At 45.5% G+C, this 17,309-nt stretch overlaps 1 protein-coding gene across 5 annotated transcripts in view; it reads right to left on the bottom strand.

Moving 5' to 3' along the window:
- Window positions 1–17,309, bottom strand: part of BCAS3 (BCAS3 microtubule associated cell migration factor) — a 1,718,074-nt gene that overhangs the window by 820,883 nt on the left and 879,882 nt on the right. For all 5 annotated transcript variants that reach the window (XM_069757219.1, XM_069757222.1, XM_069757218.1 and 2 more), the window contains one exon: window positions 2,315–2,439. In XM_069757219.1, the coding sequence (XP_069613320.1) occupies window positions 2,315–2,439 (125 nt within the window). The remainder of the gene's footprint in view (window positions 1–2,314; window positions 2,440–17,309) is intronic.

Raw genomic sequence — 17,309 nt, forward strand, 5'->3', positions numbered from 1 at the left:
TACTCGGGTTTTCCAGAGCACGCACGGATGATCTCCGAGTATTTGTAACTGCTCGGAGATTTAGTTTTCCTTGCCTCAGCTGCATGATTTACAGCTGATAGGCAGCTTGAATACATGTGGGGATTCCCTAGCAACCAGGCAACCCCCACATGTACTCAGGCTGGCTAGCAGCCGTAAATCATGCAGCTGCATCAACAAAAACTAAATCTCCTAGCAGTTACAAATACTCGGAGACCACCCGAGCGTGTTCGGGAAAACCAAAGCAACGAGTACACTCGTTCATCACTATTAATTATTCTAATTTACTGAGATAATGATTTTTTGGGTTTTCATTGGCTGTTAGTCATAATCATCAACACTAACAGAAATAAACACTTGAAATAGATCACTCTGTTTGTAATAACTCCATATATGAATTTCACTTTTTGTATTGAAGAACTGAAATAAACGAACTTTTTGATGCTATTCTAATTTTCTGAGAAGCACCTGTATGTATATATACCATATTTACTCGAGTATAAGGCACACTTTTAAGCCCATTTTTTTAGGCTAAACGTTCCCCTCTCAGCTTATACTCGAGTCATTGTCCCAGGCGGTCAGCGGGAGAGGGGGAGCGTCAAGAGTGGAGGCTCTCACATCATACTCACCCCCTCTCTGCACATCCCTGCTTCTCAGATGGTCTCTGGTGCCTGCAGCTTTTACTGTGTTCAGCGATTACATGATACCACTCATTAAAGTAATGAATATGGACACGACTCCACTCCCATAGGCGTGGCACGCATAGTCATTACTTTAATGAGCGGTACCATGTGACCGCTCAACACAGGAACTAGCTGACGGAGACCATTAAAGAAGCAGGGACATAAAAAGAGACCACACCAGGAAAGGGTGAGTATGACGGGGAAGGGTGAGCCATGCGATATTCACCTGTCCCCGTGCAACCGCCGGGCTGTCTTCCTCGTCCTCTGGCTGTGACATTAAGGTCGGAGGGCTCGATGACGTGGTTAGTGTGTGCCCTCTGCCTGAATAGTCACTGAAGAGAGCCGGAAGACACAGTGGCACGCGGTGGTGGAACGGGGACAGGTGAATATCGCAAATGCCGGTGTCCTGGCTCAGCGGCAACTCCGGCACCTGGCCCCCATAGCGTGCCATTATCCCCGCCTGCTCAGGACCCCGGCACTCGGCACCCGATGTTGAGAGGTGAGTATGTCATTTTTTTTATTTTTTATCGCAGCAGCAGCATATGGGGCATAATATTCTATGGAGCATTTTATGGGGCCATCAATCTTTGTGCAGCAACATATGGGGCATAATATTCTATGGAGCATCTTATGGGGCCATCGACCTTTATGGAGCAGCATATGGGGCATATTATGCTGTGGAGTATCTTATTGCGCCATCAGCCTTTATCGAGCAGCATATGAGGCATATTATTCTATGGAGCATCTTATGGGGCCATCAACTTTTATGGAGCATTATTTGAGGAATAGTATTCTATGGAGCATCTTATGGGGTCATCAACCTTTATGGAGCAGCACTATATGGGCAGCACGGTGGCACAGTGGATAGCACAGCAGCAGCCTTGCAGCGCTGGAGTCCTGGGTTCAAATCCCTCTAAGGACAACATATGCAAAGAGTTTGTATGTTCTCTCTGTGTTTGTGTGGGTTTCCTCCGGGTTCTCCAGTTTCCTCCCACATTCCAAAGACATACTGATAGGGAATTTAGATTGTGAGCCCCAACAGGGACAGCGATGATAATGTGTACAAAACTGTAAAGCGCTGCGGAATATGTTAGCACTATATAAAAATAAAGATTATTATTATTATATATGGGGCATATTATTCTATGGAACATCTTATGGGGCCATCAATAACCTTTGTGCAGCATTATATGGGGCATACTCTTGTATGGAGCATCTTATGGGGCCCATCATGAACTTTATGGAGCATTATATGGGGCGCATTTTGTAGAAAGCATCTTATGGGGCCCATCATGAACTGTATGGGGCAATATATAGGGTTCCTGATTCAATATGGATATTCAAACACATTTAACCTACTGATGTCTCAATCAATCTTACTTTTATTGGCATCTATTTTTATTTTTCAAATTTACCAGTAGCCACTGCATTTCCCTCCCTAGGCTTATACTCGAGTCAATAAGTTTACCCAAGTTTTTTGTGGCAAAGTTAGGGGTCTCGGCTTATACTCGGGTCGGCTTATACTCAAATATATATAAGGTATATATATACACACACACACACACACTGCTGGGACTTGCTAGGTAAATATCAGATTAAAAGAATTTACTAACCTTTGTCTCTTTTAATGCCTTGGTTACTGGCAAACCAAGATCGTGATGAGCCAAATACGGCGGCAACACAGAACTCTCCTCCTGTTGATTTACTTGGGGAAATCTGTGGCGCTGGCTTGACTTTGCTTCAAAAAAAGGAAACAAAGAAATACATCATTTACTATCACTGGAACTAAATGAAAAGTAAATATACAGATTAAAAAAAAATTAGAAATATAGTATAAGGAAACGTTATTGGGTTTGATATTCCACAATGTTCTTGTTTGTTATTTTCAACAGTAATAAACAAACCTAAAATATATATAAAAAGTCAAAGAGAATCAGTTGAGCAATGCAATGTAAAATGCAATGCAGTAGTCATGGAAAGAAAAAAAAAGATTTCACAATACAATGTTGTCTGAGTTTAAAGAATGCAAACAAGCAGCATATGACACCATTTTATGAGCAACTACAAACCTGAAAAACACGCTTAGGTAACGTTCACACTAGCGTTATGCTAGTTTGCGTCGGGCGACGCATGCGTCATGCGCCCCTATATTTAACATGGGGGACGCATGCGTTTTTTTTGTTGCGTTGTGCGACGCATGCATCTTTTTTGCCGCTAGCGTCGGACCAAGAAAACGCAACAAGTTGCATTTTTCTTGCGTCCAAATTTCGGCAAAAACCGACGCATGCGTCGCAAAACGCAGCGTTTTTGCGTGCGTTTTGCTGCGTTTTTGCGTGCGTTGTGCGTTGCGTCGCCGACGCAGCGGCGCACAACGCTAGTGTGAACGTAGCCTTAGAAGTCAACTGATTTGGACAGAGTGCTTGGTTTTGTAGCATAGATGGATTTGTACTTACAACAGTAATCAAGGCTCTAAAGAGGAGTGAGCTTTGATTATTGGGTATGTTCATATACACTTGTTGAATGCAACAGAAAATTTGCGGCATTTTCATTGCAGAAAAGTTGTGAATTTGGCACACATTTCACCCATTGCAAAAGATACAATCAGCAGCATAAATTCATATTCTGAATGTTTCTAATACACTGTTCAGATATGTACTCTGCAGATTTTCTACAAAGGATGCACATGAGATTTCATACATATGAAGATATTGAGATAACTCATCTATAGTAAGTTATACATAATAGTTCAGCACCCCAAACATTGGGCGTTTCCCACGTTGTCATCTGCATGGCGGCTCTAATCGGCGGTAAGATTATTACCGCCAGAGAGCTGTGTGAAGTGTCAGATGACAGCGTGAGCCAGCAGCTGTAACAGGCGGTAAAAAGATTTATTTTTTCTCTGGTCACAGAGTACTACCCCCATCAGCCTACAGACACAAAAGAGAATAGTAAAACCAAAAACACTCAGTTTGAAAAAATGTTGCAGTAATCCGCAAGTGCTAGTAAAAGATGTAAACAACAGGGTATTTGGTTGATACGTTTTTTGCAAAAAATGTATACTAAGCTGCTCTACCAATCTTCACGGTATACCCTTATCAGAGCAGTCCTAACTAATGTATGCAATCCCTATCTGATGTATTTAAAAACCTGATCATCTGTATATAACCTGTGTGAACAGGGTTCAGAGAGGAAAAATCCATGTGTGCATACAGGGTAGAACAGCTTTTGTGCAGATAGCCCAAGAGGAGTGGTGGAACTCCCCAGTCTTGTAGACACAAGAGAACAATTATGGAAACAGGAACACATGGGCTACTTGCACAGTGAACAAGTCTGTATGATCATGTTCACACACCACCAAGAAACCTGAAGACAACAAAAGAGAATAGTAAAACCAAAAACACTCAGTTTGAAAAAATGTTGCAGTAATCCGCAAGTGCTAGTAAAAGATGTAAAAAACAGGGTATTTGGTTGATACGTTTTTTGCAAAAAATGTATACTAAGCTGCTCTACCAATCTTCACGGTATACCCTTATCAGAGCAGTCCTAACTAATGTATGCAATCCCTATCTGATGTATTTAAAAACCTGATCATCTGTATATAACCTGTGTGAACAGGGTTCAGAGAGGAACATTTTTTAAATACATCAGATAGGGATTGCATACATTAGTTAGGACTGCTCTGAGTGGTGTGTGAACATGATCATACAGACTTGTTCACTGTGCAAGTAGCCCATGTGTTCCTGTTTCCATAATTGTTCTCTTGTGTCTACAAGACTGGGGAGTTCCACCACTCCTCTTGGGCTATCTGCACAAAAGCTGTTCTACCCTGTATGCACACATGGATTTTTCCTCTCTGAACCCTGTTCACACAGGTTATATACAGATGATCAGGTTTTTAAATACATCAGATAGGGATTGCATACATTAGTTAGGACTGCTCTGATAAGGGTATATCGTGAAGATTGGTAGAGCAGCTTAGTATACATTTTTTGCAAAAAACGTATCAACCAAATACCCTGTTTTTTACATCTTTTACTAGCACTTGCGGATTACTGCAACATTTTTTCAAACTGAGTGTTTTTGGTTTTACTATTCTCTTTTGTGTCTTCAGGTTTCTTGGTGGTGTGTGAACATGCTCATACAGACTTGTTCACTGTGCAAGTAGCCCATGTGTTCCTGTTTCCATAATTGTTCTCTTGTGTCTACAAGACTGGGGAGTTCCACCACTCCTCTTGGGCTATCTGCACAAAAGCTGTTCTACCCTGTATGCACACATGGATTTTTCCTCTCTGAACCCTGTTCACACAGGTTATATACAGATGATCAGGTTTTTAAATACATCAGATAGGGATTGCATACATTAGTTAGGACTGCTCTGATAAGGGTATACCGTGAAGATTGGTAGAGCAGCTTAGTATACATTTTTTGCAAAAAACGTATCAACCAAATACCCTGTTTTTTACATCTTTTACTAGCACTTGCGGATTACTGCAACATTTTTTCAAACTGAGTGTTTTTGGTTTTACTATTCTCTTTTGTGTCTTCAGGTTTCTTGGTGGTGTGTGAACATGATCATACAGACTTGTTCACTGTGCAAGTAGCCCATGTGTTCCTGTTCCCCATCAGCCTACACCTGCTGTCGAGAGACCGCTGATGTGAGTATTCATTAGCCGGTACTCGACAATAAATATATATATATATATATTTTTTTTTTTTAAATGACAAGGGGTCTGTTCAATTTTTGATAACTAGCACAGGCAAACTGACAGCTGTTAACGTCAACCTTCAGCTGTCAGCTTTATCATGGCTCGCTGCATGAGAAAATGAGTGTGTTGTTTTTAAACAAATTTGTAAAACAGGGTGTGGATTTTTATTTAAAATAAGGACTTTATTCTGGTTGTTTTTATTTATAATATAACTATAGGGTTAGTAATGGAGAGGCGCCTTATAGATGCCTCTCCTTTACTAACCTGTTGGCTTGATGTTACCTGATGATACAAAGGTGACATCAACCCCACAAATATTAACCCCACTTGCCACAGCCACAGAGCAAATGGGAAGAGTCAGGCAAAGCGCCAGAATTGGAATTTGCCTTTTCTGTGATGGCTGCTGGCAGCTGTTTTTAGCTGGGGGATGGTCAATATTCATGGCCCCTTACCAGCCTGATAATACCATCCCCAGCTGTCTGGTTTAGCTTGGCTGGTTGTCAAAAATGGGGTGGAATCCCACACTGCTTTTTTTAAAATGATCTATTTAAATCATCACATATGCCAAAAGTCATAAAATTTTGCTTCTTTTAAAAGCAATTTGCACCAGAATTATTCCATAATCACTTTGATAAATTAGGGCCAAAATATTTATCCTCACATAATGTTTACTTTGCTGGAATGTGTCACTTAGGGTATGTGCAGACAATTTGTGTTAGGACTGGCGGAACGCACCAAGACAGATGATATAGATGCGTTCGCAGTCCGGGGTCCACCATGCAGGTGAAAATCTGCTGCTAGCAATTTGCAGACTATATGGCGGTACACTAAAGTATACACGCGTGGGTTAACCTCACCCAGCGTGAAAGAAGCAATCCTGTTGAGTCACAGGACCACGGTACCGCACCTAAAGCGCAAGCAAGTAGTCAGCGAACTCAACCCCAACTAGGATTGAAGTCCGATTAGACCCTTGCTGGCACAACACCGCAACTGGGTGTGTAAGGAAACTGAACAACAATATTAAGGCACAAGAGTGCATGCGGTGCCGCACTGACGAACGCCACTAACCACCCGGGCTTGGGTAAGGAAAGCACAGAGGAAGTGCACGGCGCCGTACTGGCGGTCACAGCAACTGGACGCTGTAATGTGTGATTAGTGCTGTAGGATAAGTCGGGCGCTAGATAGCAACCATACACCTTCCGCGAACAGACATTCAATAGGGTAGGGGTATCCAAGGACGACTTGCACTCACAACATACACACATTAACAATTGTAAGACAATACTAGCGCATGGCCGTGCGGTCATGCGCAGTTTATATAGCTGCAGCACAGGAAGTGGCCACAGCACCTTTGCCCTTCCAAGACCTGCCAAGAGGACCAATGGAATGTGCTGCAGAGACTGAGCACATGACCCTCGATCTCCAACGGGAGATCTTACCCTGGGCATGCTCAGTACGTGCAGACAAGGACTTAGTCCCAGAGAAGTCCGCTCGCTGCTGACCAGCACTGACTTTAATGGCAGAGACTGGAGAAGCAGCAGTAACTCTCAGAACAGAGTGAGAATGAGCAAGACGCTGGGACCGACGTCTTTGCTGAGCAGACTCCACTGCGGCTGGACAAGAATGGGAGACCGCAGTGGAGGTGGCTCAAGATTCCCCCTGTGCAGAAGCGGGAAATCGACCCCTAACATTACCCCCCCTCCTAGGCCCCCCCCTTGGGCCTTGCTACGTTCGAAGGCAGCAATGAGCTGCGGAGCCCGAATGTGCTCAGCAGGCTCCCAGGATCTATCCTCAGGACCGTAACCCCTCCAGTCCACCAAATAAAATTTTTTGCCACGAACCACCTTGTACCCCAAGATAGCGTTCACCTCGTAATCATCCGTAGACGAACCCGACGTCCCAGTAGATGACTCAGAAAACCGGGACATGTAGACGGGCTTAAGGAGGGACACATGAAAGGTGTCGGTGATACCTAGGCGTGGAGGAAGGGCCAGACGGTAAACCACAGGATTATCCTGTTCGAGGACCTTAAAAGGACCTAAGTAGCGAGGTGCAAACTTGGTAGACTCAACTCGCAGCCTGATGTTACGGGCGGAGAGCCACACTAAGTCGCCAGGAGCAAAGGTTGGAGTGGGGCGTCGATGTGCGTCGGCGGAGGACCTCATTCTCTCCTTGGAAGCCTGAATGGCATCCTGAGTGCGATCCCAAATGTCCCGTGCCTCCACAGCCCAGTCTGCCACCCTGGAATCGGCGGAAGACACGGGCATGGGCACAGGTACCCGCGGATGCTGACCATAGTTAAGGAGGAATGGAGTCTGTCCAGTGGAATCAGCGACAGCATTGTTAAGAGCAAACTCCGCCCACGGTAGCAAAGATGCCCAGTCATCCTGCTTAGCAGAAACAAAATGTCGCAGATATGTGACCAAGGTCTGGTTGGCTCTCTCTACCAACCCATTCGTCTCTGGATGATAAGCCGAAGAGAGATTCAACTCGATACTGAGAAGACGACAAAGCTCTCTCCAGAACCGAGACGCAAACTGGGGACCTCGGTCACTGACAATTTTGTCTGGCATACCGTGAAGACGAAAGATGTGTTTGACAAACAACGCTGCCAAGGCCCGTGCAGAAGGTAACCGGGGAAGCGGCACCAAATGCACCATTTTAGAAAAATGGTCGGTGATTACCCAAATAATGGTACAGCCACGAGACTTGGGCAGACCCACAACAAAATCCATCCCGACCATCTCCCAGGGCCTGTCTGCCACCGGCAGAGGGTATAACAAACCAGCTGGCCGTTGTCGGGAAGACTTATTCTTGGCACAAGAGACACATGCCTGAACGTAGTCTCCGACGTCACGAACCATATGTGGCCACCAGTACATTCTCGCCAGTAACTCAGATGTCCTTTTTGCCCCAAAGTGTCCACCCACTCTGGACGAATGAGCCCAAGAGAGAACCTCCGGACGCAAATTGATGGGAACAAAAGTCTTGCCCGGGGGCACCGACTCTAGCGAAACCGGAGCTACAGTTCTCAGACTCTCCGAAGGGACAATGAGCCGAGGCTCGTCCTCCTCCTCCTCAGCTGACACGAAGGAGCGAGAGAGAGCGTCAGCACGAATGTTCTTCTCCCCGGCGAGATAATGTAGGGTAAAGTGGAAGCGGGAGAAAAACAAGGACCATCTGGCCTGACGAGAATTCAGCCACTGGGCTGTTTGTAAATAGACCAAATTCTTGTGATCCGTGAAAACTTGGAATGGGAACCGAGCACCCTCCAAGAGATGTCTCCACTCCGAAAAGGCCAACTTCATTGCCAGCAACTCTCTATCCCCGATGGAGTAATTTCTCTCCGCTGGTGTGAAGGTCTTTGAGAAAAAGAAGCATGGGTGCTTCCGACCCTGAGCATCCTTTTGATAGAGGACTGCTCCAGCACCAACGGAAGAGGCATCCACTTCCAAAAGGAATGGCTTACCCACATCGGGACGATGTAAGATGGGAGCGCTAGCAAAATGGGACTTTATAGAAGTGAAGGCCTTGGAGACCCCTTCGGACCACGATTTGGGATTCGCTCCCTTCTTGGTGAGGGATACCAAGGGAGCTACCAAAGTTGAGAAGTGGGGAATGAACTGGCGATAGTAATTTATGAACCCCATAAAGCGCTGCACCGCTTTAAGAGAATGGGGTTCCTGCCAGTCCATCACTGCTTGTAGGTTGGCAGGATCCATAGCCAATCCCTGGGCCGAGATGATATAGCCCAGGAAAGGCAAGGACTCCTGTTCAAACACACACTTCTCCAACTTTGCATATAAGGAATTCGCCTGTAAGAGTTCGAAGACTCTGCCAACATCTCTCCGGTGGGAGTCAATATCTGGAGAGAAGATGATAATATCATCCAGATAGACTACGATTGAGGTAGAAAGCATATCCCGGAAGATATCGTTGACAAAGTCCTGAAAAACGGCTGGGGCATTACAGAGCCCGAAAGGCATCACCAGGTACTCATAGTGCCCATCCCTGGTATTGAAAGCCGTTTTCCACTCGTCCCCCTCACGGATGCGAATCAGATTGTAGGCACCCCGCAGATCTAATTTGGTGAATATTTTAGCTCCCCTTAATCTGTCAAAGAGCTCCGATATCAGGGGCAATGGGTATTTGTTCGTAATAGTGATAGCATTGAGACCCCTGTAATCGATGCAAGGACGTAACTCCCCGTTCTTCTTTTGCACGAAGAAGAATCCCGCCCCTGCCGGAGACACTGACTTCCTTATAAACCCTCTTGCCAAATTCTCCTGAATGTATTGAGACATAGCCTCCATCTCAGGGAGAGAGCGGGGATATACCCTTCCCCGAGGAGGTTCGGCTCCAGGCAAGAGGTCGATAGGACAGTCGTAAGGGCGATGGGGCGGTAGAGTCTCAGCAGCCTTTTTAGAGAACACGTCTGCATAACACCAATAATACCTGGGAAGTGATGAAAGATCTGCGGGTACCTCGGTAGTAGAGACCTGTACACACTCACTCACACACCTGCCCAAACAAGACTTACTCCAACCCAATATTCTCCCTGAGGACCACTCAATATGTGGGGAATGGAAACGGAGCCAGGGTATTCCCAGCAAAATCTCATCCATTCCCTCAGGAAGGACAAGAAGGGAAATAATCTCCTGGTGGGAAGGAGATATGGACAGCGAGAACGGAACTGTCTGGTGTGTGATTTGCAGTGGGAGTGTCGCCCCATTCACAACTCTAACCGTTATTGGTTTGGCGAGCATGACTAGTGGTATAGCATGACGTGTAGCAAAAGCAGAGGACATGAAGTTTCCCTCTGCTCTTGAATCCACACAAAGCTCGACTGTTAGAGTGGAGGAGCCTAACAGGATTGTCCCTTTAAAGGACAGTTTGGAGGAGAATGCTGCTGTGTCTAGTGAACCTCCCCCAATGGTTACTAGACGCGATCGTTTCCCGACCGCCGCGGACATTTATTGGCATAATGTCCATGTTGTTGACAGTTATTACAAACCACGGGTACTCGAGCGGCTAGAGATTTAGGTCCCGCTCGAGAAACCTCCATGGCTTCATGGGAATCTGACGCCAAGACAGGGGATTCCAGAGGTCTAGCGAAAGTTGGAGCCAGCCGAAACCTCTGCCTACACTGGGTCCGCTCCAACCTCCGCTCGTGAAAACGGGGGTCGATGCGGGTAGACACAGAAATAAGTTCCTCCAGTGTGGCCGGTATCTCCCTAGTGGCCAAGGCGTCCTTCACATGGTCTGCCAGTCCCCTCCAGAACACCAGAATAAGAACTTTGTCTGGCCACTCTAACTCTGAAGCTAGAGTCCGGAACTGGATGGCAAACTGGCTGACCACGGATGTACCCTGTGTAATAAACAATTGGAGTGCGGTGTCGTGGGTAACCCGAGGCCCTAAAAAGACCTGCTTCAGAGTGTCCAAGAAGAGAGGAGCACTCTGTACCACACGATCATCTCGCTCTCAGAGTGGTGTTGCCCACTCCAACGCCCTGCCCGACAAGAGAGATAGGATAAATCCCACTCTCGCCCGCTCCATAGGAAAACGTGACGCCAGGAGCTCAAGATGTATAGAGCACTGGCTCACGAATCCGCGACAATGTTTACTGTCGCCAGCAAACTTGTCAGGAAGCGGGAGACGGGATAAAGTCGGAGCAGGGGTGGCAGCGGACAAACTGGCTGTGGCTACACTTGCAGCCTGCACAGCTACAGCAGTGACATCCACAGCTGAGGTTGTACGCTCAAGAGCCGCCAACCTTCCCTCCAGCTGCTGGATGTACCGCTGTAAACGCTGGTCGTCCGCCATTTTACTAGCCAGACCCTGGCGCTAGTATTCTGTTAGGACTGGCGGAACGCACCAAGACAGATGATATAGATGCGTTCGCAGTCCGGGGTCCACCGTGCAGGTGAAAACCTGCTGCTAGCAATTTGCAGACTATATGGCGGTACACTAAAGTATACACGCGTGGGTTAACCTCACCCAGCGTGAAAGAAGCAATCCTGTTGAGTCACAGGACCACGGTACCGCACCTAAAGCGCGAGCAAGTAGTCAGCGAACTCAACCCCAACTAGGATTGAAGTCCGATTAGACCCTTGCTGGCACAACACCGCAACTGAGTGTGTAAGGAAACTGAACAACAATATTAAGGCACAAGAGTGCATGCGGTGCCGCACTGACGAACGCCACTAACCACCCGGGCTTGGGTAAGGAAAGCACAGAGGAAGTGCACGGCGCCGTACTGGCGGTCACAGCAACTGGACGCTGTAATGTGTGATTAGTGCTGTAGGATAAGTCGGGCGCTAGATAGCAACCATACACCTTCCGCGAACAGACATTCAATAGGGTAGGGGTATCCAAGGACGACTTGCACTCACAACATACACACATTAACAATTGTAAGACAATACTAGCGCATGGCCGTGCGGTCATGCGCAGTTTATATAGCTGCAGCACAGGAAGTGGCCACAGCACCTTTGCCCTTCCAAGACCTGCCAAGAGGACCAATGGAATGTGCTGCAGAGCCTGAGCACATGACCCTCGATCTCCAACGGGAGATCTTACCCTGGGCATGCTCAGTACGTGCAGACAAGGACTTAGTCCCAGAGAAGTCCGCTCGCTGCTGACCAGCACTGACTTTAACCCTGCTGTTCTGTTCGGTCTCGGGAGACCTATTTTGAACTTTGGTATTTTTTGGGGTGTTCAAGATGCGGTTCTGAAACTTGTGGTTGATTGACTTAAATGAGGATGGGTCGGTCGGCCACGGGTTTCAGAGCCGCATCTTGAATATTTTAAAGAATATTGAAGTTCAAAGTCGGTCATTTTTGACCAACAGAACAGCAGGGTTAATGGCAGAGACTGGAGAAGCAGCAGTAACTCTCAGAACAGAGTGAGAATGAGCAAGACGCTGGGACCGACGTCTTTGCTGAGCAGACTCCACTGCGGCTGGACAAGAATGGGAGACCGCAGCGGAGGTGGCTCGAGATTCCCCCTGTGCAGAAGTGGGAAGTCGACCCCTAACAATTTGTTTTTGCTTTTCAGGTTGGTACACTATGTAACCACCTGAAAAGTGTTGAATAAATGCTAAAAAGAATGAACATATGAAATGAAATGTAAAAATTACTTACTGTGCGTGTGTTCAGTGTTTTGAGCTTGCTTTAAAAACTTCAAGTTCCCAAAAACACAAGCCAAGAAGTGACCTGACCATTCTTCATTCAGTTTCCACATATAAGCCGCTCTCTAGTTTATTGAATTCCAGAGTTAAAAAAGTGGGTGTCAAAAGACATCCCAAAACCCCCCCAAAAAAAGAAAATGCAAAAAAGATGCTTCAGAACCAGGGCTTTGGAGTCGGAGTCGTGGAGAACCAGGGTGGAATTGGAGTCGGTATGAAATGGACAGACTCCGACTCCTTAAATATACAGTACAATGGGTACAGTAGTACAATGCAGGATGAGCTCTACATTTTTTCTAAGAATTTGGGAAAGTTATAAAATGTCCTATAAATATCTGTTTGGTTCCTGATCTAAGGATCTTGGCTTTTAGGTGAGATGAATCTGTGCTGCACTTTAGGCACATGCTCAGTAGTGAGGCAGTGCTGGGGAGTTGGGGTCATGGAAATTGAGGAGTCAGAGGTCTGGCTTAACGGCTCCACAGCCCTGTTCAGAACAAGAAATGTTGGCATGTCTTCAAACGTCTTTTTCATGAAAAAGTAGTCTGAGATATACTGTACATTGTTCAAATTAAACTGTTCACTTAGGAAGCAACAATATTTGACAATCAATTTCACATTCTGTAATGCAAATGCAATAGACAACAGATGGAAATTATTGGCGATTATCAAGACACACTCAATAAAGGAGTGGTTCTGCAGGTGGGGACCACAGACCACATCTCAGTACCAATGCTTTCTGGCTGATGTTTCGGTCACTTTTGAATGTTGGCTGTGCTTTCACACTCGTGGTAGCATGAGACGGACTCTACAACCCACACAAGTGGCTCAGGTAGTGCAGCTCATCCAGGATGGCACATCAATGCGAGCTGTGGCAATGTTTACTGTGTCTGTCAGCGTAGTGTCCAGAGGCTGGAGGCGCTACCAGGAGACAGGCCAGTACACCAGGAGATGTGGAGGGGGCTGTAGGAGGGCAACAACACAACAGCAGGACCACTACCTCAGCCTTTGTGCAGGGAGGACCAGGAGGAGCAATGCAGATCTCTGCAAAATTACCTATAGCAGGCCACAAATATGCATGTGTCTGCACAAACAGTTAGAAACGAAACTTCATGAGGATGGTCTGAGTGCTCGGCGTCCACAGATGGGGGTTGTGCTCACAGCCCAACATTGTGCAGGGCGCTTGGCATTTGCCACATAACACCGGGATTGGCAAATTCGCCATTGGCACTCTGTGCTCTTCACAGATGAAAGCAGGTTCACATTGAGCACACGTGACAGACATGACAGAGTCTGGAGACACCGTGGAGAACGATCTGCTGCCTGCAACATCCTTCAGCATGACCGATTTGGCAGTAGGTCAGTAATGGTGTGGGGTGGCATTTCTCTTGGAGGGCCACACAGCCCTCCATGTGCTTGCCAGAGGTAGCCTGATTGCCATTAGGCACAGAGATGAGATCCTCAAACTCCTTGTGACCATATGCTGGTGCGGTTGGCCCTGGATTCCTCCTAATGGACAACAGCGCCAGACCTCATGTGGCTGGAGTGTGTCAGCAGTTCTTGCAAGATGAAGGCATTGGAGATATGGACTGGCCCGCCCATTCCCCAGACGTAAATCCGATTGGACACATCTGGTGTTAGTGGAGTTTTAGTCTTCCAATTAGAAATCGTCCAGACCTGATTATGTAAGATGATTTGTTCTTTATTGGTCATGTCGGCATGGAGAGAGAATGACGGCTACACCAGATGTGAGCACAGTCACCTGTCTGCCCCAATACTGATTCTTTGAGTTTAAATAGAACAAAAGAAGGGCGTTCAAAATACAAAGTTTGCAAAATAATACATATGTTAATCGTATGCTTGACTGTCAGCTTTCCTTTATCTACGTTACCAGAGAAGAAAAGGGAAGACACCTTTATTTGTACATTAGACTAGGAAAGCCAGCTAGCATTCACAAAAGTTACACCAATGTCTTCACAATATGTCAGCTGAATAGAGTTTCTAAGTCTAGAAACTTAAATGTCATACATGCAAATATATATATATATATAAATATATATATATATATATATATATATATATATATATATATATATATATATATAAAAATATATATATATATATATATATATATATATATATATATATATATATATATATATATATATTGTGATAGCGCTCACTAGCGTATTGGGGAATACTCTCTTGGCAGCAGGATAAACATAGACAGGCACAGCTTTTTCACATAAATAGTCCATGTGGTTTATTATCCACTCAGCATAAACCACAAAAGGCCATGTTCCACATCACAGACCTCACAGAATACTTAGCAATTCACAGTATACGGCTTTGAAGCACAGTCAGTAAACATGCAGGACCTTACTTTGTCCAGTTGTCCTGGGTGACTGCATGCCACACAGTTTAGTAACTGACCTTCATTAAGGCACATAGTCCTTTCCCCATACTCGGTGTTACCTCGTAGGAGCTCCTGCTCCACAGGCTGACTCCTCGTCAGTCCATGGTCCTCACCACAGGTGACCTGTCCGCGTGGTATTCAGGACGTCCGTCACCCGACTGGGACCGTCCAACACCCCAGGCCACCAGTACCAGAGTCCCACCACATGCTCTTCATGGAGTCAACACTCCCCACACTTAGACTTCCAGGACCCTCCAGCACAGAACCACTCAGGTCCACACTCAGAGAGCATACAGGAACCTACAGGAACATGTGACCCACACCCTGGTCACATTATGTACATGTAACCACTCCCACAGGTGAGGTATGGATCACATGGGCTGGTTACTGATCCTGACATCATTGCAGGTCCTGAAACACCCGCACTGCCGAATAGGAAAAAGGGGTACAGTGAGCACCCTCACCCAGTGGTGAGGTATGTGGGTAGCCAGACCCTCCCATCTCTCATAGCTAACCACAACCCGGACCGAGATTCACTAAACAACATCTTACTGCTCATGTACACCAAAGACCAAATACTCTGGGTTGCATTGTAGGGAGCATCTCCCCATATCAAGGAAGACATACAGCGCAGAAGACCTCCTCTTCAGCGACACATACCGGCCTTTCATCACAATGCCAGACACTGGGACTAAGTCCTACTTTGCACACATTGAGCATGCCCAGGGCAAGATCTCTCAGTGGAGATCAAGGGTCACATGCTCAGGTACTGCAGCGACTTCCATTGGTCCTTCTCACGGAAGGTCCTGTAGGTGCTAAGACTAAGTCCTGCTTTGCACACTGAGCATGCCCAGGGCAAGATCTGTCAGTGGAGATCTAGGGTCACATGCTCAGGTACTGCAGCAATTCCATTGGTCCTTCTTTGAAAGGTCCTATACGTGCTGCAGCTATTTAAGGCTCGCATGGCCGCACGGCCATGCACTAGTATCCTCTTATGTTATGTGCTTTGTGCCAGTGTGGTCATGTGTTTGAATGTGTTCAGGGACCCGGCTGAAATTAGCCCCTAGAATGCTGGCACCTCCGGCGAGGAGATTGTTTTTAAGTGTGTTCAGGGACCCGGCTGAAATAAGCCCCTAGAATGCTGGCACCTCCAGCGAGGAGTTTTGTGTGCATGCATGACCACTCACTGCTCACATCTGGGTAGTTGGCCCCATTCTTATAATCACCCTCCAGCGTCTTCATACAGTACTTTACAGACACAACACAACACAACACAACACAGGTCCCGCAGCACATTCTTCTACCCGCAGCTTCCAACATAATAACATACTGTTATATATAATAACAACAACACATATAATAGTATGTTACTTATGTTACTAAATATTTTACCACATTTTTTTGCTTCAAATATTTTTTCCCTATTTTTCACCTCTAAAACCAGGGTGCGTCTTATAGTCCGATGCGTCTTATAGTCCGAAAAATACGGTAAACAATTAATAATCAGTTAGGGGATCGGCCCAATGTATATGAACATAAATATAAAAACATTTAACCTCTTAGTGACCGAGCCAATTTTATTTTTTCATGACATATTGTACTTTATGTTAGTGGTAAAATTTATTCTATATCACTTGCATTTATTTATGAAAAAAATGGATATTTGGCAAAAATTTTACAATTTTCAAACTTTTGTGTCCTTAACCCCTTTACCCCCAAGGGTGGTTTGCACGTTAATGACCAGGCCAATTTTTACAATTCTGACCACTGTCCCTTTATGAGGTTATAACTCTGTAACGCTTCAAAGGGGCCCCGGTGATTCTGACATTGTGTTCTTGTGACATATTGTACTTCACGACAGTGGTAACATTTCTTTGATATTACCTGCGTTTATTTGTGAAAAAAACAAATTTGGCAAAAAATTTTGAAAATTTTGCAATTTTCCAACTTTGAATTTTTATGCAATTAAATCACAGAGATATGTCACACAAAATACTTAATAAGTAACATTTCCCACATGTCTTCTTTAGATCAGCATAATTTTGGAACCAACATTTTTTTTTGTTAGGGAGTTATAAGGGTTAAAAGTTGACCAACAATTTCTCATTTTTACAACACCGTTTTTTTTAGGGACCACATGTCATTTGAAGTCATTTTGAGGGATCTATATGATAGAAAATAACCAAGTGTGACACCATTCTAAATATTGCACCCCTCAAGGTGCTCAAAACCACTTTCAATAAGTTATTATTAACCCTTCAGGTGTTTCACAGGAATTTTTGGAATGTTTAAATAAAAATGA

The sequence above is a fragment of the Ranitomeya imitator genome, chromosome 3, assembly GCF_032444005.1.
Source record: "Ranitomeya imitator isolate aRanImi1 chromosome 3, aRanImi1.pri, whole genome shotgun sequence".
NCBI classification, from domain to species: domain Eukaryota; kingdom Metazoa; phylum Chordata; class Amphibia; order Anura; family Dendrobatidae; genus Ranitomeya; species Ranitomeya imitator.